Here is a 24,853-nt window from a genome sequence, read left to right as displayed (position 1 = left end):
TTTGATGTCCCAGGTGAATGTGTGACTGGAAAGATATCGTTCTCTGCTCTGACCTTCACCTGCCATTCCACCAACTTATAAATGTCCCTTTGAGTTCTACACTACTCTCCTTATAATTTAAAATGTTTCAAATTTGTCTACAAATTTTTAAATTGCCTCCTGTACACCAAGTTCTTGATCATTAATATATATCAGGAAAAGCAAGGGTACCAATACGGATCCCAGGGGAACTCCCCACAGCATACCTTTCTCCAGCCCAATAAACATTCATTAACAATTACTATCCGTTTCCTATCATAGCCATTTGGTATTCATGAGCTCTAAATTTCTTCACAAGTCCGTGGTATGGCATTTTCAGAGCAAACAACCTTACTCTATCTTTCCAGTCACACATTCACCTGGGACATCAAAGTTTATAAGAAATAAGCAAGATGGAGCTAAAACCATAATAAGATCAGCATGATTTTGCTCAAGGGGCCAAATAGTCTACTCCTATTACTTAAGATTCTCAGAGTTTTCACTTGATGACACATGGTCTATAACAAAATACAAAATAAATATTTAGTATCAACAGTTACTCAGCTGATACTACTTCTGTTTAACTAGGAAAGAAGGAAAGTCAGGAAAATAGTCCATAATTATGATTCTAAACAATGATTTAGTGGTTCTTGCAAAGTATTTCTGTTATTTTGCTTTTGCAGTTTTGGGAGCATTGGAGTTTTGTGTTATTAATCAAACATATTGTAATTTTCTTAGGTATTGCTTTTATTGTAATGGAGATCGAATATTTCTGCAATAGTTCTCAAGAAACAAAGCTGATGGAGCAAATTGAACAATTTGTTCACATTCATCGCAACAGTTTTTTGCTTTTGGCTGCTGCCCTTTATGGTGTGAAAGAATGGGAAATACTATTTAAAATTCAACAAAGGTATTTAATGGTAAATTGACTGGCCATATTTAAAAACTGTACCAATTACATATGAATTTTAACAAGTTATTCAAAATCTCAAATTTCTCTGAAGAAATAAAATATTTCAACATAAAAGAAAGCTTATTTCGAAGGTAGCAAGAACTGCAGATGCTGGAGTCAGAGACAATACAGTGTGGAGCTGAAGGAACACAGCAGGCCAGGCAGCATCAGAGGAGCAGGAAAGTTGATGTTTTGGGTCGAGACCCTTCTTCGGAAATGTGGACGGGGAAGGGAGATGGGAAATAAATAGAGGAGGGGTGGGGCAGGGGAAGATAGGTGCGATGGTGATAGGTGAATGCAGGTAGGGAGTGGTGGGGCGGATAGGTGGGAGAGAAGATGGACAGGTTGTTGTTTGTCACATACAGAGGGCAGATGCTCTACGAAATGGTCTCCGAGTATACGCTTGGTCACACAGACGTAGAGGTGGCCATATCAGGAGCAGCGGATATAGTAGACCAAGTTGGCGGCTGTACAGGTGAAGCCCTGTCTGATATGAAAGGTTTGCTTTGGGCCTTGAATGGAGGTGAAGGGGGAGGTGTAGGGCCAGGTGTAGCACTTCCTGCGGTTGCAGGGAGAGGTGCTGGGTGTGGTGGGGTTGGAGGGGAGTGTGGACCGCACGATGGAGTCGCAGAGTGAGCGGTCCCTATGAAAAGCAGATGGGGTGGGGAGGGAAGTACCTCTTTGGTTGTGGGCTCAGATTGTAGGTGGCAAAAGTGGTGGATATGGAGGTTGGTGGGGTGATATGTGAGGACAAGGGGGATTCTGTCTTTATTTTTGTTGGGGGGAGGGGGTTTGAGGGCAGAAGTGCGGGAAATGCAAGAAATGCAGTTGAGGGCATTTTTAATCACTGGAGGGGGAATGTTGTGGTCCTTGAAATAAGACATCTGGGATGTCCGGGAGTGGAACGCTCCATCTTGGGGGCAGATGCAGTGGAAGCAGAGGAATTGGGAGTAAGGGATCGCATTCTTGCAAGAGGGTGGGTGAGAGGAGGTGTAGTCCAGGTAACTGTGGGAGTCTGTGGGCTTGAAATAGATGTCAGTTTCTAGATGGTTACCAGAGATGGATACGGAGAGGTCCAGGAAGGAGAGGGAGGTATCGGAGATGGTCCTGGTGAATTTGAGGTTGGGGTGAAAAGTGTTAAAGATGATGAACTGTTCAAGCTCCTTGTGGAAGCACAAGGCAGCGCCGATATAGTCATCAATGTAACGGAGCAATATTAAGAATTTATAGTAACAATTAACTTCAATCCAAAACCTTTGAAGAAAGTGGTATATAGCTCTGAATCCAATGTATTTTCAGAAAAAAACATTCATGGAAGTGGAAATGAAAACTGTTCTTCCATAGCATGCAGATTATTGCCAGATGATGTGGTTAACAAATTACATTTCTGGTATGTTTTCCTTTCTTTTTTACTGATTAGACCCCACTTAGAGTGGTGTGTGCAGATCTGAGCACCACACCTTAGGAAGGATGTACTGGCCTTGGAGGGAGTACAATGTAGGTTTACAAGAATGATACATGGACTTCAGGGGTTAAGTTTGAGGAGAGATTATACAAAGTAGGCCTGTTTTCTCTAGAAGTTAGAAGGTAAAGGGGAGATCTGATTGAAATCTTCAAGATATTAGCCACAAATCAGCCACAATCTCATTAAATTGTGGAACTGGCTCCAGGGGCTGAATGGCCTATTCCTGTTCCTATGATAATCTTCCAAGTCTCCATGTGCCACACTGCATATCCATAACCCCACCCCATGCCAAAAAAGGTCCTCCCATCTCCCACCACCAACCCAGAGTAATTGATGGATACACAGTGTATAGTGAAATCAGCACATCTGGCATTAGAAATCTGGCATGTACCTGGAATGTCAGATTTTTGCTTGTTGCTCAGTATTGTGAGTTCTGTTGAGTGAGAAGTATACAGAAAGAAAAACCTGAAGTGGAGTAGAGATTACTTATAAAGTGCAGTCATTACAATATGGGCAAACAAAATAGTCAATTTGCACTTCAACCATGAAAGACTGACCAGGTGATCTGGTTTTGGTGATAGTGATTGCAGAAGGAAGGGTGGCCAGGGTGACTCTCTGCTCTTCCATTAGTATCATGAGGTATTTTACATTTACTTGTGGAGGGAGGTGGGGTCTCTATTCAACATTTCAGTCGAATGATGCACTTCCAACAATGTATTGATTCCACGTTCTGAATGCTATCATTTTGAAGCTGGTGAAGTCAATATTGAGGCCATTGTACTATAAGCTAGGTTCTGCCACCTACAATCAGACCCCAGGACCAAAAAGATATTTCCTTCCCCACTCCCGTCCCCTTTTTCAGGGACCGTTCATTCCACGACTTCCTCATTAGCTCTAAACTCCCCACCAACTTCTCCATCACACCCAGTACCTTTCCCTGCAATCGCAAGAGGTGCAACACCTGCCACTACACCTCCTCCTACACCTCCCCTCTCGCCTCCGTCCAAGGCCCCAAACAATCCTTCCAGATTAGGCAGAGATTCACCTGCACTTCATCCAACCTGATCTATTGTATCCATTGCTCCTGATGTGGTCTCCTCTATACCGAGGGAGACCAAACACAGAGCATCTGTGCTCTGCAGGCACCAACCAACCCAACCTTGTGGTTGCCATCCATTTTAATTCCCCTGGCAACACGTCCACCCTTGGCCTCTTCCACTGTCACAGTGAGGCCAAACTGGAGGAACAACACCTGATATTCTGCGTTGGGAGGTGACAGCCCAATGGCCTCAATATTGACTTCACCAGCTTCAAAATCCCTCCACCCCCTCACCCCATGTCCAGCCCTTGCCCTCCTTCTCTCCTTCCTGATCTGACCTAACCTGTCCATCTTCCTACTCACCTATCCATTCCACCCTTCCCAGGGACCAATCACAATAAACTCCTACCTACATCCATCTATCACCATCCCACCTACCCTTCCCCCAGGCTCACACACCTCCATTTACTTCTGGCGTCCCGTCCCCCTCCCGAGTCCTGACTAAGGGTTTCAGCTCGAAATATTGACTTTCCTGTTCCTCGGATGCTGTCTGACCTGCTGTGCTTTTGCAGCTTCACGTCTATTGACTCTCGCTTCCAGCATCTGCAGTCCTTACTTTCTCTATGTTACAGTACTGTACTCCTTGAGAAAAACATGCACTGAGTTTTTCAGTCACTTATTTCCATTACAGCTATAATTGAGCATATTGTCTTCAAAGTATGCATTAGCTCATAAGAACAATGTTACTGAGAAATTAATTCTTGTATAAAAAATTGGTTTGCTGTTAAGTAATCTAACTTTGTACTCTGTCTCGTTTGTTTCACTTGATTAACACAAACCAATCTAAGGCAGTTTAGAAACTTTTTTTTTTGCAGGTTTTTGGGTAGTAATCTGAGAATCATCCCTGCACACAATTCTGGTGATATGGTCAAGAGTATGCTGACTATAGCCAAGGTAGGTATATCTCTTAACATTTAAGATTTCATAAAACATTTGAATGTTGTATCTGATATAAGGCGATTACTTTTACTCAGGATCAATAGAATTTTTAGGACAATGATTTGGTAACAGTAAGAATGGAATTTTAATTTCCATAAATATCTAAGCATTTACTGATGAGAATATCCACTGCAATGACAGTAATAGCATGATACATAAATGATCAGTAATTCAAATACCCATTCCTTATGAAGGTTACATGTAAACCACACGTGGACAGTGTTCGTGACCGCATCGCCATGATCAGAGCTCAGATCATAGAACATAGTCCTGTTTGGGAGATGCTTCACAAGCGACAGCTGAATGATGTGTAAAGTGAGCAATTATGAATGTGATGTTATTACTGCACAGTGCTTTGTGGTCTATAAAACTATTTAGAACTATTTTCAGTCAATTAACTTTTCAATTTATAAATGTGTTTGTTGTTAATATGTTTTGTTTGAAAGTTGGCAATAAAATTTTCTGGACATAGCATTTTTTTTAAATCTCAAACAATGCTTCCTTTAGTAATTTGATACTCTTCAATTAGTTGAAACTATCATTTTAAACAAGTATAATCGGCTGAATCTTAATTTTTTTTTAAGAAGTGCAAGGTGTGAGTTTCTTTGGAAACACATTTGCCATGAGGACTATAGCACAATTTATTGCTATGTTTTACGAGATGTGCTTTACTAACGACCTATCCGACCATATGCCATTGCTCACGTCCGATTCTATCTCCATCTTACCATGGATTATTCCAGGAACAACTTGACACTCCCTCGATGTCAGCTCAAAGACCGGTAGCCATTGTGCCTGTGCCATTTTTTAAAAGCTTGTTGTGAACCTGGACAAGAACTGTCGGACCAAAGCTGCCTGCTTTGTGGGCAGGGATCTGGAGGTCCTGATGGGGACATGCTGTTCCCTCAAGACCAGGCGAGAAGGGCACAACCCCAGACAATGCCATCCCTGGTCAGAGGCTGCCACGCCTGTCGGTGCAGTCTCAGCCATCTGGAGGGGTGTCAATGATCTACCCAACTTCGCCAGTGTAAGTGCCACCATCTTCCATGTGAAACCTCACACTCATCTCTGTTACTGTACCCACTTCCGACCAAGGCCCATGCTCTATACTCTCACTATTGCCTGCAACGTTTTCTCCATTTATTATCAATCCCACCTCCAACAGCGTTACCATGGCATGTTCCTCTGTACTGCCTACTCACCCACTCAGGACACCTTCCCTCCTGCAACAAAACAGCTGTGCCATCCATTTTCATTTCCCATTATACCTACCTTTCTCTCATTCAAGGAGGAAAATAGTCCAGAATAGGGCAGAAAGAGGCATGAGTTGTAGGCTGCCTGACATCCGACTCCTCACTCTTTGTGTGGAGACCAACTTGACTCTGAACATCCTGAGCAGCTGACTGACAGAGTCCAAGTCTCTGATAGTATCAGAGGTTACCCTTGATTTACTAAGCCTTCACACTGGGGGAGGGTGACAGTAATTTCCCTTCACTGAGTACAGCTGACAACCAACAAGCTTCCTGACTTTGTTCTGCACTAAATGCCGAAGCAACACAGAGTAATTTGAGTCTAGCATATTTGGCTAAGGGGTAAAGCATGAAAAGACAATGCAAAGCAGAGATGCTATGAGCATCCAAAATACTCACAGACAGCAACAGCCCACAGACATAAAAAGAAATTGCTGGAGAAACTCAGCAGATTTGGCAGCCTACATGGAGAGAAAGGAGAGTTAATGTTTTGAGTCTAGTGACCCTTCTTCAGCAGTGATTGTAGCTAAGACTATGTGGTATATATGCCAAAGACAGGGGAGGGGTGTGTCTATGTACGTGGAAGGAGTAAGCCTCGAGGTGGAGATAGAGCCCAGAGAGAGAGATCATCAGACTCCATTTCCACCACCTCCAGCAAGATGCCACCACCAGACACATATTCCCCTCCCCTCCCTTGTCCGCCTTCCACAGGGACCGTTCCCTCCGGGACACCCTGGCCCATACTTCCTTCACCCCCAACACCTCCCCACAGCCCTAAGGCACCTTCCCCTGTAACCGGCGAAGGTGCAACACCTGCACATTTACCTCCTCCCTCCCCAGTATCTAAGGGCCCAAACATACCTTCCAGGTGAAGCAACACTTCACCTGCACTTCCAAGAATCTAGTCTACTGCATTCGCTGCTCACCATGTGGTCTCTTCTACATTGGGGAAACGAAGCGTAGACTTGGCGACCGCTTCGCAGAACATCTACGTTCTGCTCACAAAAAAGACCCTGAACTACCTGTTGCCTGCCACTTCAATGCACCACCTTGCTCCCTGGCCAACATCTCTGTCTCCGGCTTGCTATAGTGTTTCAGTGAAGCCCAGCGCAAGCTGGAGGAACAACACCTCATTTTCTGCTTGGGGATCCTACAGCCCTCCGGACTCAATATTCAGTTCAATAATTTTAGGGCCTAAACTGTCCCATGTCCCAGCCCCCCACCCCACACACCAGGCCTTGTTACCACATAGCCTGCCATTACACACCCCTTGTTGTTAGTCACTAACAGTCCCCATTAACAACTATTCACCCTCCCAGCCTGATCGTTAGCAACTCCTTTGTCTGTCCAACTGTCTTTCTCTCTCTCTCTCTTTGGGCTCTATCCTATCGCTTACTCCCTACCCCCGCACCTCCCTATTTTCTGCATATAAGCTGACGATTTCCCAGCCACCATCAGTTCTGAGGAAGGGTCACCGGACCCGAACCCGAAATGTTAACTCTGTTTTCTCCTCCACAGATGCTGCCAGACCTGCTGAGCTTTTCCCGCAACTTTGTTTTTGTTCCAGAGAGAGAGAATGAGTTTTGGGCAGACAATGGGATGAATGATAGTATGCAAAGTAGAATGAAAAGCTGATAATGAGGACATAAGGAAGTGAAAATAAGCTGCCTGTGCTGAAAGCAATCCATTTCATGGCAGGGCCTGGGGTGTTGGAGGGTAGATAAAGAACATGGAAGGTATTCAGGTTCTAAAACTCTCAGGACTCTCCTGGAGCAAAGGCCTGAACTGTCCCCAGCCACCACCATCTTCCTCCGCTTGGCCGAGCTCATCCTCACCCTGAACAATTTCTCTTTTGACTCCTCTCGTTTTCTTCAGGTCAGAAGGGTGGCCATGGGTACATACGTGGGCCCCAGTCATGCCTGTCTCTTCACGAAGTACATGGAACATGCCTTGTTCCAGCCCCTCTTCCGGCCCCCACCCACAACTCTTTCTCTGATATATCAATGGTATCGGTGCTGCTTCCCTCTCTCGTCCAAAACTGGAAAAGTTCATCGATTTCACTTCCAATTTCCATCTGGCCCTCAGTTTCACCTGGTCTATCTCTGACTCCTCCCTTCCCTTCCTTGACATCTGTTTCCATTTCTGGAGATAAACTGGCCACTAATATCCACCAACTTCCACAGCTACCTGGACTATACGTCTCCGCACCCCGCATCCTGGACTATACATCTCCGTTGCATATGTTCTGATGAAGCTAACTTTGACAAGGGAGCCTCTGAAATGTCCACCTTCTTCCTCAACCGAGGATTCCCCAACACCGTTGTTGACAGGGCTCTCAATAGGGTCTGACCCATCACCTGCACTTCCACCCTCACCCCCTTCTTCCCTCCCGCAACAACAGTAGGTTTCCCCTTGTCCTTACCTACCATCCCACCAGCATCCACATCCAGAAGCTCATCCGACACCATTTCCGCCACCTCCAGGAAATGCCACTACCAGGCACATATTCCCCTCCCCTCCCTTGTCGGCCTTCCACAGGGACCGTTCCCTCTGGGACACCCTGGTCCACTGTTCCTTCACTCTCAACACTAGCCCACCACAGCCCTACTGCAACTTCCCCTGCAACCGCTGAAGGTGTAACATGTGCCCATTTACCTCCTCCCTCCTCAATATCCAAGGGCTCAAACATATCTTCCTGGTGAAGCAGCACTTTACCTGCACTTCACACAATCTAGTCTACTGCATTTGCTGCTCACAACGTGGTCTTCTCTACATTGGGGAAATGAAGCGTAGACTTGTGACTGCTTCGCAAAACACCTACGTTCTGCCTGCAAAAAAGACCCTGAGCTCTCATTTGCTTACCACTACAACACACCATCCTGTTCCCTGGCCAATATTTCTGTCTCAGCCTTGCTGCAGTATTCCAGCGAAGCTCAGCGTAAGCTGGATGAACCTCGTTTTCCGCTTGGGAACCCTGCAACCCTCCAGACTCTCTATTGGGTTCAATAATTTTAGGGGCTAAACCCTCCTATGTCCTAGCCCTCTACACCACACACCAGGCTTTGTTATCAAATAGTCTGCCATTACACACTACCTATTGTTAGCCACTAACAGTCTCCATTCACCCTGTTATCCATTCCTTTGATTGTCCAACTGTTCTGTCTCTTTGGGCTCTATCCCCAACTATTGTTTATTCCTTACCCCCTTCCCCCACCCTATCTTCTGTATATAAACTGACATTTTCCTAGCCACCATCAGTTCTGAGGAAGGGTCATCTAATCCAAAAAGCTAACTCTCTCTTCAAGATGCTGCCAGACCTGCTGAACATTTCCGGCAACTTGTGTTTTTGTTTCTAAAATTATTGAGCTCAACACTAAGTCCTGAAAGCTGCAGGGTACCCAAGTGGAAAATGAGATGCTGTTATGTCAGCCTACGTGGAGCCTTGCTGCAGCACTGCAGCAGACTCAAACAGAAATGTTGGCCAGGGAACATGGTGGTGTGTTAAAGTTGCAGGCAACTGAAAGCTCACAGTAATTCTTGCAGACAGAACAAAAGTGTTCCACAAAACAGTCAGTTATTCAATTGTCTTTCACCTCCTCGCTGTAGAGGAGATCACATTGTGAGCACTGAACACAGTAGGCTGGATTGAGTGAAGTGCAGGTAAATTGCTGCTTCACCTGGAGGGTGTGTCTGGAGCTTTGGATAGTGAGAATGGAGGAAGTAAATAGGGAAGTGTTATACCTTCCATGATTGCACAGGAAGATGTTGTGGGGGGGATGTTGGGAATGGAGGAAGAGTGGACTGGGATGTCCCAGAAGAAACAGTCCCTGTGGAATGCTGACAAGGGAGGGGAATGGGTGTCTGATGGTGACATCTCACTGATGGCAAAAATGGTGGCTTATGATCCTTTGGATCCCCTGGTCCTCACGTTTCACTCCACCAACACCTGCATTCAATCAGTGTTGTGGGAGAGAAATGGTGAGGGCAGAAGTTCAGGAAATGGATCAGACATGACTAAGGGCCCTATCAACAATGATGGCAGGGAATCCTGGGTTGAGGAAAAAGGTGGACATTTCTGAGGCGACCGGCAGAAAGTGGCATCAGAACATATGCAATGGAGACTAGGAAAATGGAATGGAGTCTTTACAGGAAGCAGGGTGTGAGAATGTTTAGTACTGTCTCTGTGGGAGTCAGTGGGTTTGTCGTGGATGTTAGTGGGCCAATCTCCAGAAATGGAAACACAGATGTCAAGGAAGGGGAGGAGTCAGAGATAGACCAGATGAAGGTGAGAGCAAGGTGAAAATTATAAGCAAAATTGATAAATTTTTCCAATTCTGAACAAGTGGAGGAAGCAGCACCGATCTCATTGATATACTGGAGAAAGAGTTGTGGGGAGAGGTTAAAGTAGGATTGCAATAAGGGATGTTCCATGTACGCCACAATGGGACTGGCCCATGATGTTACCTTTGGCTACTTTTTTAATGTGAGAGGAGTTCAAGGAGAAGTTGCTCAAAGAGAGGACAAGCTTGGTCAGGCAGAGGAGGGTGGTGTAGGGTAGGGATCGTTCAGGCCTTCTTTCCTGGAAGAAGTGGAAGGCCCTGAGACCATAGTGGTGGAGGATGGACGTGGTGAAGAGGAGGCAGCTGATGCCCACAAACTGGAAACTTTGAAACTCACAAAGCATCAGAAGCATCGCGGATGTCCAGTCCCTTCCCATTTACAAGGGGTAAAAAACAGAGTCAAGGTAGGAAGGAGATTGTTTCTGCTCCATGGAACCTATGGGTCTGCCTGGACAGTCCTGTTTGTGGAGTTTGGGAAGAATATAGAAGCAGACTGTACGGGTTTGGGTGACTGTGAGCTTGGATGAGGTTATGCTCCGGGGGAGATATGAGGATGTGACTGAGACCTGGTGCTCAACCCCCACAATGTAGAGATCAATACGCTAGACAACAACAGCACCATCCATGATGGCAGACTGGTTTACAAAGTCAGGGTTGGATCTGAGAGCATGGAGTGCAGTCAGTTCAGAGGGAGATAGGTCTGAATGAATGAGGTGGGGGAGGGGCAGAGAAATGAAGGCGACTGAATAACTCCTCCTCAACCTAGTATGGATTTTCAGAATTTTACATTTTTAATCTCATCCAGGTCAGAGGCCAAGAATCCTGTACTGAGCAACTCAACTCGTAACTCCTTACAGTCTGTCCACCATCTGCAAGGACTGTGATAGAACACTTCTCATTTGCCTGGACATGTACAGTTCCAACAATGCTCAAGAAGCTTGACACCATCCAGGACAAAGCAACCTGCTTTGTCTGGCACCAAAGCCATGAACATTCCCTCCCTCCATCACCGGTCGATCTGTATCAGCAGCATGTACCATCTACAACATACACTGCAGAAATTCACCAAAGATTCTTAAGACAGCACCTTCTAAACCCATAACTTCCATCTAAAAGGACAAGAGCAGCAGACATATGGGAACCCCACCACCCGCAAGTTGCCCGCCAAGCCACAAACTTATATTGCCATTCCTTGTGTGTCACTGGATCCAAATTCTAGAATTCCCTCCATAACTGCGTTAAGAGTCTATTTACAGCACATGGACTGCAGTGGTTCAAGAAAGCAGCTTCTCAAGAGCAACTAGGATGGGCAATAAATGCTGGCCCAGCTAGCAACACCCACATCCTATAAATGAAAATAAAAACAGCCACACCAGGAGCTTCATCCCAGGATGCCCCAGATATGACCTTCTCCACCTCCCCCCTTGCCTGTGACTCCATTACATCTGGAAGCTCAGGCTGAAGAGGGTGAAAATGGACCTGTGAAGGAGACTGTCAACCTGAAGTCCTCAAAGTATACCTGCCAAAATCTTCAAAATAACCAGGGTATACCATTCAGCAGGCTGTCTCCATTTCAGCTGCTGATGTTGGGCCCGCAACTAGATGTAGTAGGAGGCAGTGTGAGCAGAGAACCTTCCAAGAGCACATCAGTATTCAATTGTCATGTGTAAACTGCTCTTTGCAAATATAAATTCACTTGCACTGTTCTAGCATTCATTATGGGATTGCCACGCAGTCCTTGTGACTGTAAATCCTTGCCATAGGTGTGACACAATTGCTCAGTTCGTCCTAGGTATCTTCTATGCTGGCTGTCAGCTATTTGCAGATTGCTGCACCTAGACTAGTAGATCCTGCTCCTCCCTCTGCAGGCTCTACAGCAGCCATTGGCAGCCCTTGTGCAGATGCTGCTGTCTGCACTGTCTTCTGAGGTGGTTTCTTTGCAGAGACAGGACTGCAAGAAGAACTGCTTGTTTGATCTCTACCATTCTTTTTAAAGCTGCAACAGATCTGTGAGAGCAGTAGTTAAACTGCACAATCTTCGTAAAGGGACACTTTACTCCTGATAGTCTTTCTCCTGATTCTCCAGGTTATATGCTCACAGAAAGTAGTGTCACACCTGGGCAAGGCTTCAAAATATGTGTTCTATTTCATATTTCTCTGTGTGTTGAGAAAATGGCATCTTGCTAACAATCTCACAGGAGCTAAAAGGATGTACTACCTTTTTTATTCATAGGATGTGGGAATTACTGTCTGGGTCAGCATTTGTTGCCTATCCCTAGTTGGTGGATTATCCTTGCAGAGCGAAGGCGAAGATGAAGTTTTGAAGAAATGTCTGTGTTTTCCATCTCTCTCTCTCTCGTGGGTCTCAGAGTGAGCAGAGTTTATAATTAAATGTCCTGATGTGGAAAGGGACCACCGCGATGGACCAGATGTAGCCACTGGTCTGGGAGGCAGAGGAACAGGAGGAGCCGAGAGACTGTGATCGCGAGCCAAGGGGCTGCCTCAGGATGTTCGCAGGAAATGAGAGGGTGGGGGGAGTGGGGGGAGGCACACGGCTGACACAGAGGCCCTATGAGGCATCGGGGGGGGGGGCGGAGGTGGGGGGAGGGGGGAGGGGGGTTGGAAATCAGGGTGGGGATGAGGGGGTGAGAGTCACAGGGTGAGGGGGCACAGGGAGTTGGGTTAGAAGGCACGGGGTGAGGGTCATGGGTGGGGGGGGAGGACGTAAGGGGGCATGGGGGATGAGGGTCATGGTTGGGGGGGGAGGAGGAAGGTGCAGGGTGCAGGCTGGAAGAAGGTGGGTGGGGAGGGGAGGCACACAGCCTGGGGAGGTGGGGGTGGTGCAGGCTGGGGAGGGAGGCACTGCCTGGATGGAGAGGTGCAGGCTGGTGAGGGTAGCACAGTCTAGAGTGGAGGAAGCGTGTGCACTCTGGAGAGATGGGGAGAGTGCAGCTTTGAGTTGAGGGGTGCAGTCTGCCTGGGAGCTTATTTGCTCATACCAAAGTACCAGTACTGAGATAACCACACTGGAAATCTGGAATTGTAGCTTGAGTATGTAATTGTAGCCTGAGCCGTGCATGCTATCTTTTCCCTCCCCTGTCTCAGTTACCTCCTGTGTCCTCACCTCCATATCCCAAGTAAGTATCCAGTTCCTCTTTCCAATCTTTTCAAGCATCTATCATCAATATCCCCTTCCCACTCCCCACTAAAATTCCTAATTCTCAACTCTTTCTTAGAACATTCTTTCTTGAGATGTTGGCATTGTTGCCAACGCCAGTATTTGCTGCTTGTCCTTCATCGCTCCCAAATTGAGTGGCTTGCTTAATAAAAACTGAAAGAACTGCAGATGCTGTAAATCAGGAACAAAAACAAAGTTGCTGCAAAAGCTCAGCAGGTCTGGCACCATCTATGAAGAAAAAAACAGAGTTAATGTTTCGGGTCCAGTGACCCTTCCTCAGAACTGATGGTGGCTGGGAAAATGTCAGTTTATATGCAGAAAAAAGGGGAGGTGGATGGGGTAGGGAGTAAACGTTAGGATAGAGCCTAAAGACAGAGAAGAGCAGTTGGACAGACAAAGAGTTGATAATGATCAGGCTGGGAGGGTAAATAGTTGTTAATAGATACTATTAGTGACTAATAACAGGTGGTGTGTAATGGCAGGCTATGTCGTAATAAAGCCTGGTGTGCAGGGTAGGGGGCTGGGACATGGGAGAGTTTAGGCCCTAAAATTATTGAACTCAATATTGAATCCAGAGGGCTGCAGGGTCCCCAAGCGGAAAATGAGGTGTTGTTCTTCTAGCTTGCGTTGAGCTTCACTAGAACACTGCAGCAAGCCAGAGACAGACATTTCGTCAGGAAACAGGGTGGTGCGTTAAAGTGGCAGGCAACAGGTAGTTCAGGATCTTTTTTGCAAGCAGAACGTAGATGTGCAGGTGAAGTGTTGCTTCACCTGGAAGGTATGTTTGGCCCCTTGGATACTGGGGAGGGAGCCCTTTACAGCACGGTCACCACGGACTAGCTTTCAGTTCCAGATTTTAATAACTTAATTTAAACTGCATCAACTGTTCTAGTGGGGTTTGAACCTATGCCCGAGAGCATTAACTTGGGTCTCGAGTGATGTTAACCTCAGATAGTACAAAATGAGGCTATTCAGCCCATTGTGTCCATGCTGATTACATTGGTTTCCAGTGCTTGGCCCATAGTGTAACAAGCTGGTTTGACTGTGACTGGAATATGACCACTGTGTCATTGTACTGATGCCCCTCGGTGTCATGGTTCATCAGTTTTCATTTGTGTCCTGATATCATGCAGCTCTGCCTTGTCATACCACCTCCAGTGCCTTCAGACCATTGTTAATTTATCCAACGTTTCATCCTGGATAAGCAGTGATTTCTTCCAAAGAAGTATTTTGCACAATTGAAGCCATTGTTTTGAGTTTCCACTCCAAATTCCCATTTCCTAGCTCCCGACTCCATCCCTCTTCCTGGCAACAATCTGATTAAGTCAATCTGTTCACAACCATGGTGTCAGATTTGACCTCAAGATGAGCTTCTGACTTCATTCACCAAGACTGCCTATTTTCACCTATCTGTCTGGAATGATAAACCAGTCTGGTGGTGACCATGTAACCACTATTGATTTTTTGGGAAACCTTTTGGTTTGCTGCTGTCCTTTTAGGGGAGAAAGTTCACCATTCATATCTGGTCTGGCCTAAGTTTGACTCCAGAACCTCAGCAACAAGGCTGATTGTTAACTGCCCTTTGAAATAGCAGAGCAAGCCGCTCAGTTTTTAGACAATTAGGGATGGCATAAAATGCTGGCCTTGTCCACAACAAATGAAAAAATAAGAATGAATTGCCTATTTTAGCCCCTGTCTCAATTTATATGCTGCTGAGATCCTCATTTATGCCATTGCTATCTCAAGACTTGAATACATGGAAACAAGACCCTTCGGTCCAACTCATCCATGCTGGCCAGATGTCCTAAATTATCTACTCCCATTTGGCAGCATTTGGCCCACATCCTTCTAAAGCCTTACTATTCATGTATCCATCCAGATGCCTTTTAAATGTTGTAACTGTATCAGCGTCCTTCACTTCCTCCGGCCGCTCATGCACCACCCTCTGCGTGAAAAAGTTGCCACTTAGGTCCCTTTTAAATCTTACCCCTCTCACCATAAACCTATGCCCTCCAGGTTTGGACTCCCTACCCTGGGGAGAAAAACCTTGATTATTCATGTCCCTCATGATTTTATAAACTTGTTAAAGTCACCCACCTCAGCCTCCGATGCTCCAGGGAAAAATCTAGCCTATTCAACCTCTCTTTACAGCTTAAACCCTCCTTGTAAATCTTTACTGAATCCTTTCAAGTTTCACAATATCTTTCCTCTTGCAGGGAGACCAGAATTGAATGCAGTATTAAGCTTAACACAGACATAGGTCTCCAGTGTTCTATCCTCTACAACCTTGAGAGCATCCAAAACCGTGCTGTCCATGTCTCAGTTTGCAGCAAGACCTTGTGCTCACTGACATGCATTGACTCTCAGTCAAACAACAAATTCTGATGCCTTGCCTTTCCCTGATACACTGTTTCCACCCCACACCCCCGAGACACATGCAGTCTCCTGATTCTCGTCCCTGGTGCATTCCTAATCATCATTGCTCCACCACTAGTAGTAGGAATTCTGTGGCCGGGCCCCAAGTTCTGGAATAGGTTTTCAATCCTTAAAGGCCATGTTTCATAATATTGTGGGTATTGCGTAGGGTATTTTAAAATAAAACAAAGAACTGCAGATGCTACAAATCTGAAACAAAAGTCTGAGTAGGTCAGAACTCTAGCCTGGAAATGTCGCCTCTGTTTTTCCCTCTATGGATAATGCCAGTCCTGCTGAGTTTCACCAGCAACTTCTGTTTTTGATCCTGGCGATTTTGTTATTTTAATGGCATTATATAAATAGTTCTGTATTGGACAGACCCACTGTGAAAGGAGACATCCTATTGTCACATTCAGGACAGAATGCAAGAATACCAAATCTCAAAACAATGTAAACAGAACTGTAAGAAGGTGATGATTGAATGGCAAGGGGACTCTCTTTGGTAGAGGCTTTGCCATACAGAATGCATCAGGAAACAGTGAACTGCCAATCTTCTGTTAAAATTCAAACCAGGCAAATCAAATTTGATTGTTTAAGGCATTGCTGTGGAGATTGCACCACAGAATGGCCATTTCCCCACGGTTTTGTTCAAAAAGGCACGATGTCTGGACTTGGCCTGTGTGTGAATATATGTATTTCCTGTCTTGTGTAAATGAGCCACTCTGCAGGCCTGACTAAAATCTTAGGATGGATGTTAGTGTAGTTCTTAGCATAGGCAGTATCAATTGTTGTTATCTTTCAAACTTGGTATTTTTATAATTTTGTCCTGATGAGTACAAGAGAAAAAGCTTGAACTGCACACTTCTTTTTTCAGCAATGTTAATGAATTGTTGTTGAAATAAAAATAAAACAACCACAAAACTGTTCAGTTAATGGCAGGACCCTGAACAGCATTGATGTACAGAGGGATCTTGCGGTTCAAGTCCACAGCTCGCTGAAAGTGGTCATGCAAGTAGATAGGGTGGTAAAGAAGGCATATGGCATGCTTGCCTTTATTGGTCAGGGAACTGAGTACAAGAGTTAGGATGTCATGTTGCACCTTTATAAGACTTTGGTTAGGCCGTAGTTAGAGGACTGCATTCAGTTCTGGTTGCTACATTACAGAAAGAGTGTGGAGCTCTGGAGAAGGTGCAGAAGAGGTTTACCAGGATGCTGCCTGGATTAGAGGGTGTGAGCTATAAGGAGGGGGTAGTCTCTAGAGCGGCAGACGCCGAGGGGAGACTTGATAGAAGTCTGTTAATTTGACATGTATAAATGGGGTTGATGGTCAGAATCTTTTTTCCAAAATTGAAATGTCTAACACTAGGGGGTATGCATTTAAGGTGAGAGGGGGAAAGTGCAAAAGAGGCATGAGGGTCAAGTTTTTTACACAGAGTGGTCGGAGTCTGGAATGCACTGCTAGGAGTAGTGTTGGAGGCAGATACCATAGGGATGTTTAAGGGATTTTTAGATAAGCACATAAATATACAAGAAATGGAGGGCTATGGACCAAGGGCAGGCAGAAGAGATTAGTTTAACGTGGCATCATGTTCGGCACAGCATTGTGGGCCGAATGGCCTGTTACTGTGCTGTATTGTTCTATGTTTTATGTATGTTCTGTTTACCTTAAAGCCTGACAATAAACCTTCCATGCAGATTAGTAATTTGGACTTCATGTAAAGTGGCCCAAGAAAGTGCCCATGTAGCTTGCCTTGGCATGATGCAGCGGCCACAAGGCACCACCTTACGGCAAGAAAGTGATCTCACCAACTAAAGATTAACAACTTAGCTTGACAGCACCAGTCTGTTTTATGAACTCTCCCCTAATTAACTTGTAACACATTACTATTCTCAATACACTAGGAAGTGGAAATTTTTGCCCTCGTTTCTAAGTGTACAAGCATAGGCTGATTGAAAACAGTTAATATTCTGCCTGCTGCAAACACCTGAAGGAATATGCTACTTGGTAAGGTCCACCAGTCTTTGGGCCTACATACTTGGCATCAGACTAGCCCTGAAAGTCATATCCCACGTTACTTATTTATGTGGCAGGTAGATTTTTTTTGACTTGATGGCAGCATCCTGTCAGTGGAGAATACCACTTGTGTGCTACTGAGTAGTAACAGCAGGAAATGGCTAACTACAAAGATTGCTCAAAATTTGAAGGCACCTCTTGCTTTTACAGTAAACAGGTGGATTAGGAAATTCTTAGGCCTGGAAGTGGCAGCCTTGGGACCAGTCATGAGTTTACATGATAATATGATGAGCAACGATCTGACTGAGGTAGCTGCTGTTATGTGATGTTCTGCAATTAAAATGCAATGTTGAAACATGTAGTAACTGAGTGATGCTCTCAGAGTCCTACTAGTTTATAATTGAATTTTAAATATAGGATACATAACTTGGACTTTTCAGTAGTTATGGGAGGGAATCTGTCCATGTTTGCTGTCATTACTCTTTTAAAGCAATTTCAGAGTCCACACAAGTGCAGTTAAACATAGAAATAACTTATCCCTTTATGTTATTGGTATTGCTGTTAAAATTCCTTTCAACGGAAAGTAAAATAAAATTCATGTCTCAGAGATCATTGTGTGAACCTTTTCTTCAAAGTCTGTGGTGAGCCCTGTCACTTTGCTGCCAACCAAAAAGTCTGGGCCCACAAATTTTCTGAGTAAATTCATCAATAATTGTTAAAGATATTTTTCTCTCCTGTCTCTATCATTTGATTAGGATGGTACCCAATGCCTACATATGAAACAGGATATTTAAGAAGTTTGATGTGGCTCTTTTATTTACAAACATCATATCATTATTAATTCTTAACTACCTGTAGGTGTTCATTGTACTCATTAGGCAATCAAGCTGAAAATTCTTTTCAAACTTTAAATAAATTTGTATACTATGACCTCTTCTGTGTAGTCTCTTTCCAGAATTTCAGTACAAGTACCTCATGAAAATATCTGAAATTATCCTCCATAAAGACTGATTTGAAGAGGAGCATTCAAAGCGAATCCCTCTAGTTGTGACTAGAAGATCAGAAATTACATTCACATAATTTTCACATAGCTTCCTAAAGAAACTATGAAGCTTCACTGGCCACATTTTTATCTTCTGCTCTGGATTTCATCTTTGGTTCAACCAGCTCCTCTATTCGTGCCTGTACACTTTCCATCACGTCAAAAGTGTAGAGAGCTGACTGTAGAACCTGAAACAATATCAGTTATAAGGGATGAAATGACGTACATTTAAGGGAATGTAAGATGCCGACTTCAAAACAGTAATGAATATTTTTATGTTCAATCAGCAAGACATTTACCTCCAACTGCATAGCTGTGGTCATTTTTGGTAACTTTTTACCACCAACTGTCAACGAACATTGCATTTCACGATCAGGGGTATCTGTAATCAATAAGGTGAAACAGAATAATATGCCTTTCACTTGCCTACATAGCTTTTCTGCTTCCATAAAATCTTTTTATTGATAGCTTAGTTTGATTAATTCCATTATTCCATAGTTTCCAATGTACCCTTCAACCTGTAATGAGTCAAAAAGGCTGGAGTTCCATTCATTGTTTACAAAAACAGTGGTTTTGTAGAATCAGCAAATTTGGCTGCACTCACCAAATGGAGAAGGCACTTCACCTGCTTCTTGTTGTCAGAGTGTCAAATGGGATAATGTATGATCTCCATTCAAGATAATAACATAAAACACACTGGTTATGAAAATACAGTTAAATATCAAGATTCCATTTGAAGAACCTACCTTTGATTTTCTGGTTCTGTCTTTTGTTTCTCACCTCTGCTTCATAATGAGCCCTAGACATATTCAAAGCAGTGCGCAGTGGCTTCAGGAAGCTATCAATCCAGAAAGGATTAGTCCATAATCCAGTCTGCAAAAGGTGAAAAAATAAATTGTTTGGCAGAATCAAGAATTTAATCCATCATGGAGACAGTAAATTGATTATAAGATATTAATTTTTCATTTTTGATTACTGGAGACTAGAAATTCTGCTTAGCTGCTCCAAGTTCAGCAAAGCAGGACTTCTAACCTGTTAAACTGCTCTGGCAATGACAATGTCTTAAATCCCAAGGCTGTCTGTAAAAATGATGTGGACAGCACAGTCATAATGTCACATCCAAGGTACCCACCTGGCAAATGAGCCGGAATATTAGTATAGCACCTTGCTACTCTAGATTTACTGCATTCCCACTGACAATTTGTGTTGGGAAATGATGGTATGGGCCCTGATTACATCATATGTACTGCAACCAACAGATGTTCTTTAGAATCTCTTCTCGTTAAGGGCACTAAAATATGAAGCCAGGTAAATTAAGTTGAGGTACGTATCAATCTCCAGGAACTGCTCACTAATAAAACTTAAGTCACATATGAAAACTGCATAAATACAATAGGTTTATTTCTTTATTGAAATACTCACTTGATTCTCCCACTCATTATCCCTAATCACAAGGTACCTTAGAAGATTCAGCGATGCCATGATCCTAAATCAAAAAAGGAATAAATAAAACCCTGAAAAGTCATGCTTATCAGTACCCAGCTTAAGATCTTTACTTTCAATGACAAACAAGAAATTGTTTATTATTTTAAAGAATCAAATAGATTACACATTCTTATTTTACTTACTTGATAATCAAAAAAGGTGGGCTCTATCAATGATTCAATAAGTTTCCAGTATGTAGCTAAGTCATAAAAGACACAGCTACAGGAATACAACAAATCAGTATCCTTGGATTACAGTTGGGAAATATCAGCCAGGATGTCTGCTCCTACCCGTATTGTAATTCCACTTGAAATTATGCATTCTGATGGCAAGATTAGGCTTTGTTCTGATGGTTTCCCCATTGCTAATTAATATCATCATGGCTCAAATCTACAGAATGGTGTCAACTAATTGAAACACGAGTGAATTCTGGTGTCTCGGAAGCTGTAAAATCAGCTAACAGTTAAAAATAGGGGGTGTGGTTTAAGAAAATAATAACAATGGGTAATGAAAAGCAATGCTCCCTCTAATTGTTTTTGGGAGTGCACAGGCGTTTTGGTACTATATATACACATAGCCCCTTTAAATATTTTTGTGCAGCCGTACACCAGCAGTAATATTTTGAGGGAGTACTTCCTGGAAAGTCTTGCTGTGCTACATGGCTGCGCAGCTTAAATGTAACATTGTAGAAAAATTAATATAGAAATCTCTTAGTTGTTTAGCAGTACACACCTCATTTTAATTGCTCTGTGAAGCAGCGCTGCATCATTGCCAACAAGAGGCCAAGCTGGGTAACCGAGCTGCTTCCAAGTCATGGCTGACACTGCAGTCAGCTAGGTGTTATAACAGCAGTTCTGTGATCCTTGCATCTTGGAGGCAAGAACCTGGCGTACATTCTAAACCCACTTATTGTGACAAAATGCAGAATGAGTACTTGTCATAAGAAATCACAGGCTGGGCCAGGGTTTTAGTGCTAACTCACTGCTACTTGTTTAACCCGGACCCTGAATCAAATGTATTGAAACCTACCTATCAGAGTTTTGAAGCAAGTCTGTTTCTGCTCCTTCAGGAAGTGAAAGGACTGAATGAAGTAGAGGAATCAATTGTGGGCCTGAGAACCACACGTTTTTATTGCCAGGCTGAAAGCAAAAATTAAAGATTAAAAGGTATAAAGAAGCAGAACTTTAAAAAGTGGGGTGTGGAAGGCTATAAAGAGGGCAAATATTTAGATATCTACAGTAAACATTAGGCTACACTTCAGCTTGGCCACTAGTTGTTTAGAAAAACGTGGCACATCATCTGGAATATTTAAGCATCAACTTGAAAAGGTGTCTTTGGTTATAAAGCAGTTGTCATTAAGTCAAAGCAATGCAAAACTGGCTTCGTCAGGTGGTGTTGCAATCAAAACAAATCTCAGGAATGACTGACTTAATTGTAGTTATGCTGTTACGTTGTTGCTGTGAGATGGAGAAACTGCTCTGCAGCATTTTTGCAAGTCTGCAGCGTGAAGGCTAAATGTAAAAGTAAAATGACAGAAAGCACACTTGTATTGGCCCGGATTTCACAGTTATGATGAGAATGTAACTGTTAGAATTTGCCAACACTACAACTGTGAAACCAACAGCAACTTTTGGCATTAGCACACTCTCAGTAAAATGTAGAAAACTATAAGTTGCTACCAATGATTTCCTGTGAATCCACAGGGTGCAAAGTTAAGCGCCCACAGATATGGAAATCTTTAGAAATCTCTTGAAATGACATGAACTTCTATACTTTATGCCCTGTTTCTGCGAAATTTCCCAAATTGTTTTGTGTTGTTGAGTGAGGCATAATGGGGTATTTTTATGGACACCAAACTATATTTTTCTAATTTACTTCTCTGAAGCTGAATAACCAATCTGTTTTATGGAATGTCAAATTTCTCCATTATATTAAAAATGTTATAGAATTTTGACAATGAAAAATGCTCATTTTTTTATATATATTTCAGCTTCTACATTCATGCAATTTGTGTGTTCCAATATTTGTTTTGATCTCTATAAAATTATTAAAAAGTGAGAAATAATTAGAACATTTTATTTTCAGATTTTTGATTTTGAGAATACTTCAGTTTGATTGGCTGTTCAGTCAGCTTTATGGTATTATTGTTGATTGATGCCTGGAATCTTCTTAAGTTGGTGCCTGTGAAATAACTCACCAAATCACTCTTTATGTACACATGAACAGCCCTATACCTTAGTAATGCCTCTTCAGAGTCAGCTATCAGAGTGCTAGAATCTCTGACACTGTCAGCCAGGGCTCCCTGATTAGACCAGCCCCAATCAGGGAAATCATATTCTAAGAGGTCCAGCTGGCTGGCTGCATTACAATCACTGTAGCCAGAATCAAACTAACATGCAAGAACCAATGCAAATCAGATTGCCAGATCTTTGTGCACAGCTTTCTGAGAGAGTGTGCTGTCACTTCACCACCGACTACAGAATCTAGGCTATTTTCTCCATTGAAATAAAATAAAGGTAAAAATTGTACTTAAAATTCATTTACAATATGACTAAGTTTTTAAAAAAATAAATTTAATAAGTATGCAGAAGAGATGTGTTTCAGTGAAATCACAGATTCATTCTTTTATTTTGCTGTTATATTTGTGTGTATGGTAGCATGCACCTTCTATTGTATAATGTACCCGACCTCTCTGAAGAAGAATTCATTCTTTGCTTATATTTCATGCATTAGGTTAGGACTGGCAAATAATTCAGAAAACTGACTAAAAAGAGTCAAAGCTATTGCTAGTGATACTTTATAAAACCCGCAGCACTTCCAAACACATACATAGGTACATACCAACATTTACAGGTAATACAATATTTCTAGGTTTATTGACATACTTACCTTCAATGCTAGGTCAATCTGATTTTTAAGATTTTGTATAACATAACCTTGTACCCCAGCATGTTGGCTAGTTTTAAACAGGCACCTAAAATATATATATAAAACATAAAAATAGCGTCACAGTTCCAGTCACATCAAGCTATCTTCACTCTTATTTCTTCCACCACTATACAAACATAGTACTGTTGCTTTAAAAATATCAACAAGTTTCATTCCTCCATCAGACTTACCATGGACTATTCTTTAGAATTAGTCTCATTCTTGGACACATGCATCTCCATCAAGGATGGTCATTTTAATACCTCACACTACCGCAAGCCTACAGATAACCTTACGATGCTGCAAATCTCTAGCTTCTACCATAAATATATTAAAAAAGCCAGCCCCTACGGTCAAGCCATACGCATACACAGAATCTGCTCAGAAGAGGAGGAACACGACAGACACCTGAAGGTGTTGAGGAACGCCCTCTTAAGAACAGGATATGATGCTCAACTCATTGATTGCCAGTTCCAACGTGCCACAGTGAAAAACTGTAATAACCTCTTCAGAAGACAGACATGGTATACGACCAATAGGGTACCTTTCGTCGTCCAGTACTTTCCCGGAGTGGAGAAACTGCACCATGTTCTTCGCAGCCTTCAACACATCATCTATGACAATGAGCACCTCATCAAGATCTTCCCTACGTCGCCACTTCTCGCCTTCAAACACATGCCAGAACTTAAACAGACCATTGTTTGAAGCAAACTACCCAGCCTTCAGGACAACATCTACCACAACACCACACAACCCTGTCATGGCAACCTCTGCAAAAAATATCAGATCATCAACACAGACACTACCGTTACACATGGGAACACCACCCACCACGTGCACGGCAGATACTCATGTGACTCGGCCAGCGTTGTCTATCTCACACACTACAGGCAAGGACGCCTGGGACATGGTATATTGGAGAAACAACGCAGACACTACAATAACGAACGAGTAGACACTGCGCAACAATCGCCAGACAAGGGTGTTCCCTCCCACTGGGGGAGCACTTCAGCGGTCAAGGGCATTCGGCCTTGGATCTTCAGGTAAACGTCCTCCAAGGCGGACTTCGGGATACACAACAACGCTGAGTCACTGAGAAGAGGCTTATAGCCAAGTTCGGTACCCATGAGGACGACCTCAACCGTGATCTTGGGTTCATGTCGCACTACAAGTGACCCCACCACACTATTGCACACACATGCACCTTGCCCGTCCCATACCCGCACACACACATACACACACTCTTGTGCACACACACACTCACACTCTCACACACACACACACACACTCTCCACCAACACACACACATACACACACACTCTCTCTCTCTCTCCACCACCACCCCCACACACACATACACTCCCTCTCTCCACCCCCTCCCACGCACACATACTCCCTCTCTGTCCACCACCCCATGCCACACACACTCCTAGTCTCTCTCCACCATGCCACACACTCCTACTCTCTCTCTTCCCCACCACCCCACACCCATCCACACACACATACACACACACACACGTACACACACTTTCTGCCCATCACCAGCCCCACACACACACTCACTCTCCCATACACACTCTCCACCATCACCACACACACACTCCACCAACACACACACACACACACACACTCCACCAACACACACACACACACACACACTCCACCAACACACAGCATGCACACTCTGCACCAACACACACCACGCACACTCTGCACCAACACACACCA

At 43.7% G+C, this 24,853-nt stretch overlaps 2 protein-coding genes across 6 annotated transcripts in view; one reads left to right on the top strand and one right to left on the bottom strand.

Moving 5' to 3' along the window:
• The window catches only part of LOC109931117 (protein SPO16 homolog), an 8,969-nt gene extending 4,096 nt beyond the window's left edge, over nt 1-4,873 (top strand). Inside the window, exons 3-5 of the mRNA XM_020530450.2 lie at nt 757-928; nt 4,350-4,428; nt 4,668-4,873. Coding sequence (XP_020386039.2) covers nt 757-928; nt 4,350-4,428; nt 4,668-4,787 — 371 coding nt within the window. The 3' untranslated portion in view covers nt 4,788-4,873. The remainder of the gene's footprint in view (nt 1-756; nt 929-4,349; nt 4,429-4,667) is intronic.
• Nucleotides 4,874-18,459: 13,586 nt separating this feature from the next.
• Nucleotides 18,460-24,853, bottom strand: part of glmna (glomulin, FKBP associated protein a) — a 50,553-nt gene continuing 44,159 nt past the window's right edge. For all 5 annotated transcript variants that reach the window (XM_048602223.1, XM_048602221.1, XM_048602224.1 and 2 more), the window contains 6 exons: nt 23,087-23,171; nt 21,227-21,336; nt 20,135-20,198; nt 19,459-19,585; nt 19,012-19,094; nt 18,460-18,900 (listed from right to left, as the gene is read on the bottom strand). In XM_048602223.1, coding sequence (XP_048458180.1) covers nt 18,775-18,900; nt 19,012-19,094; nt 19,459-19,585; nt 20,135-20,198; nt 21,227-21,336; nt 23,087-23,171 — 595 coding nt within the window. In that variant the 3' untranslated portion in view covers nt 18,460-18,774. The remainder of the gene's footprint in view (nt 18,901-19,011; nt 19,095-19,458; nt 19,586-20,134; nt 20,199-21,226; nt 21,337-23,086; nt 23,172-24,853) is intronic.

This window comes from Rhincodon typus, chromosome 10 (genome assembly GCF_021869965.1).
Source record: "Rhincodon typus isolate 14 chromosome 10, sRhiTyp1.1, whole genome shotgun sequence".
Lineage (NCBI taxonomy): Eukaryota > Metazoa > Chordata > Chondrichthyes > Orectolobiformes > Rhincodontidae > Rhincodon > Rhincodon typus.
Note: the sequence above shows the minus strand (reverse complement) of the source record. Positions and strands in the feature narration are given on the sequence as shown.